Source organism: Bombyx mandarina, chromosome 25, assembly GCF_030267445.1.
Source record: "Bombyx mandarina strain Sakado chromosome 25, ASM3026744v2".
NCBI classification, from domain to species: Eukaryota; Metazoa; Arthropoda; class Insecta; order Lepidoptera; family Bombycidae; genus Bombyx; species Bombyx mandarina.
Genome location: NC_143231.1, coordinates 8,632,919 through 8,646,191, shown reverse-complemented (window position 1 = coordinate 8,646,191; position 13,273 = coordinate 8,632,919). Strand labels below are relative to the sequence as shown.

The following is a 13,273-nucleotide window of genomic DNA, read 5'->3' as shown; positions in this document are numbered from 1 at the left end:
ACTTTATATGGATGCGATTGGCAATCTACGTTAAATGCACAATCTCCACGAAGAGACCATAATATCCTGCGATAAAAATAAAATTTGAAAAAGTTAGAGTATCTTGCCTATTTCTATCTACCGTAAAGTGAATATACGATGATCATAGAGAAATTTCTATCTCTCCATTATGATGTGTTTGACCATTCACCATTTTTCTATTAAAATAAAAGGAAAATTATACTTTCTTACAGACGATAACCCCGAATGAGGTTGATCCTTTGGCCTATAAAAAGGTTAAGTCAATTCTAAAATTTTCTTGTCAAGTGCACTTTTTGGCGGGAACATGGGGCGAAGTTGTACAAATTGTTTTATTTTGTCAATTTAGTGTTTCTTTAGATCTAAATGTTTTATAATGGCGGTTATTAACTTTTAAATATCTATGAAAGTGCACAAATGTGGGAAAATGAACCAATGTCTTAGGATGAAGCTTCTCAGGATTTACTAAAAAGTCCACTGACAAAATCTCAGTAAATGACCACTATTTTACTAAGACTTAGAGTCCATATCATCTTGATTTGTTTAATTTTGTTCTAATTGATTAATGGCTAAAATTAGCCAACTTCATTTTATTTCACTGTATTTAATTTATCTTAAAACACAATATAAACAAAAGATTAGGCTGTAAACTGTGATACCTTCGTCTTTCCAGTTGGAAAAATTGTACCACTACTACTGTTATGCTTATTATCTATGCTGTCAAGTGTATATTAAGTGTATAATCTATGGTCAAGTGGACTTTTTAGCGGGAACGCGAAGAGTGAAGTTGTGTACCATGACATGGGGTAAATTGGGATTCTGGGGTAAATTGGGACAAACCTGCGGAAGATTCTCAAAGTACTTAAAGCACGGAATCTACCTAATTTTCTTTAAGGTAATATTTATCAATGTATAGAAGAAAAACCAAGTTAACTATGGAAGTACTAAACATGAGTTAAGTTGGTCCCAAAAATTCGTCAAATTAAATTTAAAATAGTGGTTGAAAAGTGCGTTTTAAAACAGCTTAAAGAACTTTTAAAAAAAGTAATATTATCGTTGTTTTTTCAATAAGATCACAATTTATATAAGTTTTTAATACACCTGGAAATACCACAACAAACGGTAAGTTGCAATATTCTTATTTTAAATACAATATTTCGACAAAATAAAAAATGTATATTTTTTCCTTTCTTTTTGGGGAAAATTGGGACGTATGTAGGGTAATTTGGAACGAGACTGGAAAAATGAGGGACGAGAAAACACAAAATTGGAACGCCAAAAGACAAAATAGGGATGGCTTGTTAGGGTTGTCACTGATATCTTATAATAGATTTTTTAGCCTATACTATCACTTAATTTCGTGATGTAAAGAAGGTTAATGTGTTTATCAGTTAGTTTATGTAAGTATTATAGGTAAAAGAAAAGTATATATATAATTACTTTTTTTTCGCGACATTTACCTTGTATCTGCCCGGTCGTATGTTCTTTATAGCAATAAAAAAAATTATAAGTTAAAAGAACTAAACGAATCAAAACTTTTGTTATTTCAGAATCTATTCACGCGTCGAATCATGATTTTGTTAACATTCACAACGAACACACACAAATAAAAACAGGCCTCAGATTTTAAATGTAACATTAATTAAAAATCCGAGATATCCAATTATGAGTGAGTCAATTAATTGAGTTTAGTTATTTAGCTTAGAAATAATTTCTTTTATTTTTGTTATTATTGGCAGTAATCAGATAAAGCTGTTTTTTTATCTTATTCACCTGATATCTTACTCTTGCTCAAAGATTATTTTGAAAATGTTGATTAAATAAAATTGTATTATTGCATTTCCAGTCCTTTTGTTTTCTATTTTTTATTCTACTTTATGATTTCGTTTCAGAGTTGTGATTTTTAAGAAAATTAAATAATAATTTTCTAAAATATAACATGCACATACTTTTTTTGATCATTGTATTGTTGATTATCATTTACGTCACATCGCTTCGGAATAGGAACCAGCTTAATTTACACTATGTTGTGTATTGTGCTTAAATTATGGATTGTATTCATCATTTCGATCCATATAAATAATTATATGGCACCTACCTATATATCGCAGTACTGCGAGTTGACAACCCTTACAAATATCCCAATTTAACCCTTAACCGTGTCAATTTACCCCGGACGCTGGGTAAAGTGGGACGGCCATTATTTTACCGATTATTTCTTTAAAATGAATAATTAAAATAATGTAACGGTTTTTATCACCTAGGTACGTTCAAGACTCAACTTATTTCTTGGTTGAGCAGTGACTATTTAATTGGAACTATTTTAAAATTCAATCTGAAGGTCGATTTTGTCCCTATTTACCCCATTGCACGGTAATTTGTTTTATTTTGTCTACTTAGTGTATCTTCAGGTTTAATGTGTAATACGGGTCGTTTATTAACTGTTTTGTATATGTGAAAGTGCACAAATGTTGCAAAATGAAACAAAGCCGCTGAACGTAACTTCTCGGAATCCTCCATAAAATTCACTGAAAAGTTTCAGTAAATGACCACCATTTTGCTGAGATTATATCTCACCCCATATCATCTCATTTCATTTCATTTCATGTTATGCTGTTTCATATTAATCAACCTCATTTCATTTCATAATATCATTTTTCACATAAAAATTTTGATTAAAATAGCTTGACCTAAAAGTCTTAGTTACCAGGTCATAATCCCATAAAAAAATGTGTCAAATAAATTATGAATTTGTTGTAAAATTTAATTCATAAAAATTTGATTTTGTCGGAAATAGTCAAAGCATTGCAAAATCAAAAACCCATTTCAAATGACTAAATGACTTCATGGTGTGTTTAGATAAAATTTCCAACCGAAATGTTACATCAGGTAAAGAAGTTTTTATTTACTAAATCGTTACAGAAGCAATTCTCGCGATACTCACACGTCGAAAATCCTATTCTTTACCCATTAGAAAGTCGAAAGTTATTAAATATCGCTGGAAAAGATGCTGGTGTATACCTACAAGGTCTTATTACTAATGACATGAGACATTTTGAGGAAGGTGCGTCGTCGATTTATGCTATGTTTTTAAATACCAAGGGCAGGGTACTCTACGATGTTTTGATTCATAAATGGAATACTGACGATTCGTTCCTTCTAGAATGTGATAAAAATGTTATTAGTCACATACAGAAACATTTAAAAATGTACAAATTAAAGAGACTAGTGGAAATAACTAATTTGAGCAACGAGTACAAAATACATGCTTTAGTACCAAATGTGAATATTGGTGTAGTTACTCCAACACACAATGTTAATATATATAAAGACCCTAGATTGCCTGAACTTGGGATGAGGATTATATCACCAATGTCAATAACACATTCTGAATTAATAAAAATTCCCACAAAAGATGTTCAAATTAAGAATAGTGAAGAGGGATACAAGTGTCTCAGGTATAAGTTGGGTGTAAGTGAAGGATCTGAAGATTTACCGCCTGGAGTAACCTTTCCTTTGGAAGTGAACTGTGACTATCTTCATGGTGTTAGCTTCCACAAGGGTTGTTATATTGGACAAGAACTGACAGCACGAGTTCATCATACAGGAGTTGTAAGGAAAAGAATAATGCCAATTAAGTTTACACAGGCAGTGGACGGCTTAGATAAAGATTCTATGATAAATGCTAGTGAGAATCCTAAATCAACTATAGGAAAATTAAAAGGTTACATACAAAATTATGGACTGGGTCTAATTAGGGTAAAGGAAGCTTTAGAAGCAAAATCATTAGTAATTGGAAGTTACACTGCAGAAGTAGTAAAACCTACTTGGTGGCCTATGGAAGCACCAAAAGACAAAGCAACTGTTGTAAAGGCTGAATAATGAGTAATCACAATTTAAATGCAACTCTACAACAAGTTATTTCTAATAGTTATATAGATTATTTTAATGTGCATAATATTTTCCAGTAACAATGACAGACCAGAAAGAAAAACCCACAGAAGAATCGGTACAAGTCCTTCATGAATTCAAATGTTCATCATGCAATATAAATGAAAAAGCCCATTACAAAGGCACTAATCCTCCATTCTCCCGTAATATTGTCTTAAAATATCCAAGTTATGTAATGAAGGATCCATTCAGTCCTCCGGGTAAAGGTGAAATATTAGTGCTTGGAGCAGATTGTAATATCTGTGAAAAATCTGTGTGCATAAGTAAAACCTGTAGTATTTTTTACCACAAAACATATTGTTTAGATTGTGCACATCAAAACATTGATAGCTTTCCTATTGAAATAAAGAATAAAGTGCAATGCCATAGAGGAAATTATAATTTTGTTTTATTTTCACACAAAGAACCATTGGCTTATTTTTTATTTACTAGACAGGTAACAGGAATCATGACCTGCTTAGGTGGTAGTTTCTGTGGTTAAGTGGTTACCAGAATTCACAAAATCACCTTTTGTATGCATTTATGCTCCCTGAGACATGAGTACATTTAAAATGTACAATATAACGGCTGTACCACCCCTTCATCTGAAATGCTTGATTGCTTTGTCACAGAAAAGGTAAGTTGTGTAAGGTGGTGCCTACTGAGGTTTATACCTACCACAGTTACTATTCTTTTCCAAGTCAATCGAAGTTTACTCTCAATGCATTCTAATGTTCCTGGCAAATATAAAGGTTTATCACAGTCAATGCTGTGCAAATTCAATTTTGAACTAACAAACATTAAATAAAACAGTGGCTACAAAATACTGTTTACTTTGGCTTTCCAATCCGATTTACAGTATTTTCTTAATTTTTCCACAAATCATAAGTAACAGTTACATAACTGAGACAATCTGTTTCACTACATAAATTTAATTATGATACAGAATTTTAAAAACGAGAGGGGAGCAGTGCACGCCCACCGTCCCTCACCATCGCGCCATGCTGCAGTACATACAACGAATTTAGAAAATAAAGATAATTATAGCATAGTTATATTAAAATGTAGGTATATATTAATAAGCTCTAAATTAGGACAAAATTAAATATAGATTTTGTCTTATATCATCAGTCACTCCATTCAGATTGATAGCACCACAATACATTCATTACTTTCACAACTTGTACAGTGACTGCTTCATCTCGTAACAAACGCCTATCGGTACAATATAAAATAGATTCAGATGTTCACCAATATTAATTATATGCAAATGAATATAAAACTTGAGACTTCTAAAACTGCTTTAAGTAATTCGTTTTCTTTTCTCTGTTATTACTTTTTCGTTTAGTTGGTGCACGAATGTTTATTGGTAGCTATATGGGGATAATCATATTTTCATATAAATGTTCAAAAAACATTACACAATTAATCTACTGAATGACAAACAAACAACGCTTAAAAGTACTACAGGTATATTTGCGAATGCAAAACCAAATATTAGTTTTTTGCATTGTGTTACTATAAAGATATAAAATGGACACGTTTTTGCATTCTATGATAGTCAATATATACATTATTTCACTAAATTTCTATACATGAATTCTTGATCATAAATTCAAAAATTTGAGAAAAGTGGATGCTACTATTTGAGTAGTGCATTGATTGCTTACTAACCAAAGATTTCAAAAAGAATTTGAAACAATAACCATAAGCTTCAATAAAGATTCGACGTACAATATAATATGTACTGGCCAAATTGATCCAGAAAAAAAAAACAAAGTACACGCCTTGGACGGGAGAGACTCAATTATAACACTTACGATATGATCTACTAGTCAGACTTACATAAACAGGGTTGGTTCAAAGGGTTTCATTTGTAATTTTTGACCCAAATTTTCACAAACTGAAATTACAACTTTCACAGCCTAAACGAATTTTTCATTTCTCTCTAAAGATTATACATAACTGCTTACCAATTTCACTAAATTCATAACATTATAAAACATATAGTCATTTAATATTATGAGGGACAGTCTTTCACAACACAATAAAGCAATTCAGTAATTTAGAAATGCAAAAAAAAAACTAAATAAAAAATCATTGTCCTTAAAATAGTTTTTGGTGTCAAATTAACAGCATAAATTGCAGGGTTTCAAATTTATTTATTTTTATTCTAGTCATTTCAATTCGAGCAGAAAAAAAGCGTGAAGTGTTGAAACCCCGCAAATTAGGTATTAAATGGACCCCATAGAATTTAAAAAGTGCGGTGGTAGTTGTAAAAGCTACACAATGTAAAAATGATCAGGATTGATTAAGATTTGTCATTTAATACTTCCACAACATAATCCGAAGTATTGTACAAGAATCTTAATTAAACATGTTTTTTGAAACTTGAATACTTATTAAATTTTAAATCTAATTAATATGCTGCCAAAACAAATATGTCAATACACTAAATAATCTTCTGTATACATAAGAATACAGAACTGAAACAACAGAAAGTTCAATAGTATATGCTTCATTTATCTAAACAGTTCACATACGAGATATTGAATGTTTTTATTTCATCACTATATATATACCGAAATCTAATTTACTTATTTAGCATACATGTCGCGAGGCAGTTACCAAAGGATAGTCGAAAAGGACCAACAGAAATAAATAATAAAATACAAAAACACTGTGACTCTCACCCAGGTGCTACTAACAGTTATTAAAAGGGAGGTTTCATTTAAATTTGGAATGTACAATTTGATATTTTTGAACTTTTTATTTAATTTGATTTTCTATGCAATCTAAGATCAATCTTAGATAAATAAGTACTTTTAAAATACAGTTCAAACATACAATATTATATTCGTGCACAAGACACAAAATCAAGATCCATTTATTTAGTTTTTAACATTAACCAACACTTCCAAACGTTTATTAAAATGAGTTTTGAGCTAATTTTGTTATGTAATTTTATATCAACATAGTTTTTTACCTAGCAACACCAAAATTAACATCAAATCGACTTTAAACATCTTAAATAAATAAAATTTAATCTTATCTAATTTCAGTATTCTGAAACCATTTTTCCTTTGTATCACACATTGAACAGAATATATTATACGTAAATTAGAGTTTGATTAGAAATAAGTTACTGCACAACGCACAAAGCTAATTAATACAAGAAGAATATTATATTTGCATGACGATCAGTAATCCAAAAGTTTTTCGGTCTCTAAAGAGCATTCCATTAATCGATTTTTTTTTATCACATCACTATTTAATTATGTCATTTCCGATTGAATTTAAAACAAAATCACGAACTCGATAACGAAGTTCAATATCACAATCGACATCTATGACTCCGTAGGGCGATCACTTTGCCAGTTTAATGTACACGTCACGGAACCGAAGACGGATAGGGCGCCCGCACTCGCCTCGCACAGACCTTCTGACGGCGCCCGAATCGATTTTCACCGAACGTGAAGAGGATCGATTTCGCGATACAGTCGAACGGTACCCTATCCTTCCCCCAGCATGTGGTGCAGCATGTCGACGAGCGTGTTGAGGGCGAGCGCGAGCTGGGCGCGGTAGTGCGAGGGGCGGGGCGGGCCGGTCGGCGTCGCGGGCTCGTCGTCGGGATCGTCCTCGGGATCGAAGCCCGCCTCCTCCGCGTCCTCTGCGTCGCTGCCCTCCGGCGTGTGGCACGCGACCGTCTCGGGCGGACACTCCCTGCTCGTTTCTGGTTCCGATTCTTCCTCCTCTGTAGATCACAAAATGTTTTTACATTACATCTCAACGATCGTTGGAAACTTTGTCATTTATCTATACTAATATTATAAAGAGGAAAGATTTGTTTGTTTGTTTGTTTCGAATAGGCTCCGAAACTACTGGACCGATTTGAAAAATTATTTTACCATTAGAAGCCGACATTGTCCCTGATGAACATAGGCTACTTTTTTTTTTTTTTTTTAATTTTTTTTTTTGGTTTCATGTGTGTTTTAATGTTTCCGAAGCGAAGCGAGGGCGGGTCGCTAGTATACGAATATAGTTACTTAGGTTGAACTCAATAGCTTTAGTACAACAGTTGTCATGCCCTATAACGATATACTTATCTAATTGTGCAGAAGCAAGTTACACATTTGCGCGGGCCAGCAGTATGTACCACCAGGAGAACCCCAGATAGAAACTAAGATGGTTTAGAACTTAACTAGTTGCATATAGAAATATATGGGATTTAAGATACAATGATTTGGAAGTAATAGCTGAAGGAGAACGGAATTGCTTTACCGCATCATCGACAATCAAAAGGAACCTAGAAGTTATATCTCAAGGTGGGTGGCGCATTTACGTTGTGAATGTCTATGGGCTCCAGTAACCACTTAACACCAGGTGGGCTGTGAGCTTGTCCACTCATCTAAGCAATAAAAAACCCAGTTTATTATTCATCAAGATTTTTTGACTTAAATTAGATCCAAACTGGCCTTTATTGAAACGAATGAAACAATTGAAGTAATGTTAAAGAACAGCTGTCGATTGTTTTTCAAGATCATGAACAGTTTTTTTTTCTTTTTCTTATTGCTTACATGGGTGGACGAGCTCACAGCCCACCTGGTTTTAAGTGGTTACTAGAGCCCATAGAAATCTACAACGTAAATGCGCCACCCACCTTGAGATGTAAATTCTAAGGTCTCAAGTATAGTTACAACGGCTGCCCCACCCTTCAAACCGAAACGCATTATACTGCTTCACGGCAGAAATAGGCAAGGCGGTGGTACCTACCCGCGCGGACTCACAAGAGGTCCTGCCACCAGTTAAGATGTGGAGGAGCATTGAGGCGTGTCGGTGGGGGTACGTACCGGGCGGCGGGGCGTGCTGCAGCCGCTGCTGGGCGAGCAGCGCGGCGCGCAGCATGTGTCGCGCGGCGGGCGGCGCGGGGCGGGCGCGCGGCACGAGCAGCACGAGCGCGCGCACGCAGCCCAGCACGCCGCCCGAGCACGCGTCCGACCCGCGCAGCTCCTCCGCCAGCGACTCCGCGACGCCGATGCATCCCGGGTCGCGGGCCTGCATACACGACTTGCTTTCATACGTTTTCTTTTTATTTAACTATAAATCTTAACGCTTATTTGTACTAGGATTCTTAAATATATATAATTATAATTAACTAGCTTTTGTCCTCGACTTCGTCCGCGTGGAATATAGTTCACAAATAATGCTTTTACTTAAAAAGGAATTTGGTTAGCATTAAAAACGTTATAGTGAGCCAACCTTAACATATAGACATATGCTGTCGCGGACTTTTTTTTAGATCTTTTAAAGGGGAACAATTCTATCATACATTATTTTAGCGAAGCTTTAACCGTTTCTACAGCGCACGCAGCGGAAGCTCTCAAAAGGGAAAAAAACCCGATTTTGAAACACTCTTTATTGGTGCTCCGTTTGTATTGGTCTTAGCGTGATGTTATATAGCACATAGCCTTCCTGAATAAATGGGCTATCTAACACTGAAAGATTTTTTTAAATCGGACCAGTAGTTTCTGAGATTAGCGCGTTCAAACAAACAAGCTCTTCAGCTTTATAATATTAGTATAGATAACAAAAAAATAAAACTTCTAAACCTTCTAAATTTAAATTACTATATTCCAGTGACGCTTCTCTCCTACGAAAAAAAAACCAACACCCTTCAGAAACTAAATGAAGTGAATTAGCTCGAATACGAATAAACACGAACAGAGAATTGTTTAGTAATCTTAAGACGTCGAATTATTTAAAATGATTGTAATGTTGCACTGTACACAACGTGACTCTCACCTTAGGCAGGTACAGTTGCATGAACTCGTAAATAACGATGTCTTCTAAAGACTCCCGCTCGTCGAGTATTATCGCGTCAATGTATTCATTCAACACGCTGCACTCCAATAACATCTCTTCTAACTTCGCATCGGCCTGAAAATACGAGCTCAAAAATTTACTTATATCGGTAAATGTGTAGAACTTGATCAATTTTGAAGTCGTCGTGGTCTTGAGGATAAGAATCCAGATTTTTATTTTAGGATGGAGAGATTGCTGCTAATGCAGAGGCCAGCTTCGCCAGGATAGAGTTTACGGTTTTTCTCCATTAGACGAGCGCAAAAGATAAATCGCTAAATAATGTACTAACTTAATCGCAATTGGTAAACGGAAAAGTACCGAATCTACTACCGGATTGAAATCACGATACACTGAGAAGATCCGGCGAGCAACTCAGTGTACAATACATCTGATTTACTCGCGTCGAACGCTAGGACTATTGCGCTGTTCGAATCTCTTAAGACAGATTTTATTTTTTTGATGTGAAACATCTATAGCCGCACGTAAAACCGATTTCTGGCGTGGTGACGCATGCCGTGGCGACGCGTCGCTATGCGCAATCGACTGTGCGATTCTCTCCCACTCGACCCGGCGTTAAGCCATCTCTCTCGCTACACTGAGCTCGGATACCTATAGTGTATACTCCGTAGCGTATACAGTGTTGTTTACTACAGTACACATAACCTGTGTTTTACTTGAAAACAAATTATTTTTTTGTAATATTTCATTTTATCATTATGACATATTTAGTTCCTATCACAATCTAATCTTTTCTGCATATTACTTTTACAAAATAATGTCGATGTTTTACATCTGCCAGGCGTCCCGTGACGGCTCACATTTTTATTTATTTATAATGTTTTTTTTTCCCCTGGGATGAAAAGTTCGTTTTTAGTCCCTGGCACGCGGGGCAAAAGTAACCGATTCTCTCCTGGTGAGACTGCATACGCACCAAGGGTGAAAGTAGAACCCGGTCACCGTCCTCGTCGAACCCGTCGCTTGCGATGAAGGGCTCGACGAGCGAATTAACCCACAGATACAGCCTACTAAGTTTCTCGCCGGATCTTCTCAATGGGTCGCGTTTCTGTTCCGGTGGTAGATTCTGCGAAGCACTGCTCTTGCTAGGGTCAGTGTTAGCAACTCTCCGGTTTGAGCTCGGTGAGCTCACCTACACACGCTAGGGTAAGCTGACATAGCCTCTCAAGGCTATCAGCATAGGCAGGAAAAAAAAAGTAGAACATGTCAATCCGCGATTCGCGGGCGTGAATGTCCTACTTTTCTCCCTCGGTGCGTAATGTACTATCATACATTTTTGTTTCTTTTTTCTTATAAAATACTTCCTACTTACTATTCACGAACAACTAATGCGATGATGAAATAATATCGTGTAATTAAATTGAGGGATTCGAACACCGTGGCATCGCTTGATGCAAATGCACCAGGGGTCTTATCGTTTAAGCCACGATTCAAGCGTATTAGTGGTGGAGCACATCCGATAGTTTTGTCCCGATGTCTACAAGTATACGTACCGGCGTGGAGGCGACGTCTCTCCAGAAGGCGGCGAAGTAGTTGAACCGGAGCGGCACGGCCTCCAGCGCGCACAGCGCCGACAGCAGCACCAGTTGCTCCGACATGCAGCGCTGGCTCCGAGCGACGCGACAGCACGTGTCTGCGGAAACGATACCTTCATATGAGTCGTCTATTATCAAAGGCGGCAATCTGACTTTTGGACAATGATTGGTAAATCAGAAAAACGAATTATTGACTTTGTATTCCCTTGGCAGTCACAAAACTCTTCGGAACGACATCTTCGATAAATAACAGGTTAACTATTAACCTTTATTTAATGCAGGTTTTGAACCGTATTCTTTGAAGGAGACGATTATATTCAAATAAATCTGTATTGACATATCAATAAAAATTTTTTGTCCAAATGTACAGATTGCCGCCTTTGATAATAGACGACTCATATATTCTACCTCAATAGTTGTGTATTTTTGAAGTGAAAACTTCTTTAGAATGGTTGTGATTTCAAACCGGATGCAACGGAAAAAACGACAGGTAAGAGACACAAATACAAAAATGTGTAGGATGAATGAGACAGAAATATACATACTATTTCATACAGCGCCATCTGTGAGATTTTTTAATACTAACGTGTATATGAAAGCTCTTGTAGTGAATTTTAATTTAGGATTATACGTGAAATTAAAAAATCAATTCACAGAGGGCGCTACCTTACAATTATTTACTAATGACAAAATTTTACATATACTTAAGACGTTTAGGATAATTGTATTTTAATTTTGGAAGGTTTCACTTCTACCACGTGTGAATTGCACACAGGTATTTTTTTTTTTAAATTTACATGAAGCATAAATAATGATTAGGTAAACGACTGTCTTTTAATTTTTTATTGCTTAAATGTGTGGACGAGCTCACAGCCCACCTGGTGTTAAGTGGTTACTGGAACCCATAGACATTTACAACGCAAATGCGCCACCCACCTTGAGATATAAGTTCTAAGGTCTCAGTATAGTTACGGTTACTGTCTGTGGCAAAGGGTTGCGTAAATTGTAATAATTGTAAATAAATTGTAATAAGAATTATTCTTTTTCTGTCATTTATATCTAATTCCTATATTTTAATGAAGACGTATCGAACATCAAATCTATTGATTTTTATGTATCCAACGATGGTCCGCTAACATTGGTTTTAGCAGTAAGACAGCAAATTTTATTGTTGATTTTGTTTTTACGTTTTCACCTTATTAACAGTGAAAGTTATTTATAGTACAGTGGTAGAGTACATACCGATGAACTTGTGGTAGGGTCTGTAGGCGGCGGCGTGAGGGTGCGGCTGGTGCGAGTGTCTGTGTCGGGGAGGCGGCGCGGTGCGAGCGGCGCAGTGAGCCCCGGCCGCCAGCGGGACCAGCGCCCCCAGCGCCGCGGCACCGCCCATCACCACTAGCTCCTTCAGTACTCCTGTGTGACCAATCGATAAAATTTATTACGTAAACGTAAACACTAGACTATATGTAGGTACTTTTAAAATTTAACTTAATCGTCATCTGAAAACCATTGATTTGTTATTTAAAACAATCCTAAGGCAGTATCAAATTCTTTTATTTTTTGTTCGTTTTCACATATGGGATTTTGTATTTTTTATAATTTTAACACACGTAAGCCTCAAATTAAAGTGTACGAGTACAATTAACGAATGCCCTCAAAATCATTTTTCAGTATTTTATCACTTCTATAATGTACTAGCTGTACCCGTCCGCTTCGCTGGGCATTTAAAATTAACATTATTATTTCTCACCCCCACAAAGATTCTCATCATTAAGTAGAGAGTCCAACACTCATATAAATATTGCATATCCATTAAATACAGGGATACCAAGTTTCAAGTCAATCGGATGCATGGTTCAGTAGTTATAACGGAACATCCGTAAAAACCACTGTAGATTTATATACTAGTATAG

At 35.8% G+C, this 13,273-nt stretch overlaps 2 protein-coding genes and 1 long non-coding RNA gene across 10 annotated transcripts in view; 2 read left to right on the top strand and 1 right to left on the bottom strand.

Annotated features, from left to right (window-relative positions):
- The first annotated feature begins 797 nt into the window (after window positions 1-797).
- Window positions 798-1,861, top strand: LOC149499876 (uncharacterized). Its single transcript, XR_016325392.1, has 2 exons — window positions 798-1,418; window positions 1,569-1,861. It is a non-coding gene; the product is annotated as an uncharacterized LOC149499876 (long non-coding RNA).
- A 536-nt stretch (window positions 1,862-2,397) lies between these two features.
- On the top strand, window positions 2,398-4,347 carry LOC114250893 (iron-sulfur cluster assembly factor IBA57, mitochondrial). 2 transcript variants are annotated; one of them, XR_016325391.1, is made up of 2 exons: window positions 2,398-2,907; window positions 3,987-4,347. XR_016325391.1 is itself a non-coding variant. In XM_028184970.2 (2 exons), the coding sequence occupies exon 1, from the start codon at window positions 2,896-2,898 to the stop codon at window positions 3,898-3,900; it is 1,005 nt and encodes a 334-aa protein (XP_028040771.2). In that variant the 5' UTR covers window positions 2,400-2,895; the 3' UTR covers window positions 3,901-3,903; window positions 3,987-4,347. The 2 variants fall into 2 exon arrangements, 1 of the variants encoding a protein (XP_028040771.2); XM_028184970.2 differs by having other exon boundaries at window positions 2,400-3,903.
- A 418-nt stretch (window positions 4,348-4,765) lies between these two features.
- puf (ubiquitinyl hydrolase 1 puf) overlaps window positions 4,766-13,273 on the bottom strand; it is a 46,314-nt gene continuing 37,806 nt past the window's right edge. For all 7 annotated transcript variants that reach the window (XM_089738478.1, XM_028184971.2, XM_089738480.1 and 4 more), the window contains exons 52-56: window positions 12,603-12,773; window positions 11,319-11,458; window positions 9,751-9,885; window positions 8,799-9,003; window positions 4,766-7,702 (exon numbers count right to left, since the gene is read on the bottom strand). In XM_089738478.1, coding sequence (XP_089594604.1) covers window positions 7,461-7,702; window positions 8,799-9,003; window positions 9,751-9,885; window positions 11,319-11,458; window positions 12,603-12,773 — 893 coding nt within the window. In that variant the 3' untranslated portion in view covers window positions 4,766-7,460. The remainder of the gene's footprint in view (window positions 7,703-8,798; window positions 9,004-9,750; window positions 9,886-11,318; window positions 11,459-12,602; window positions 12,774-13,273) is intronic.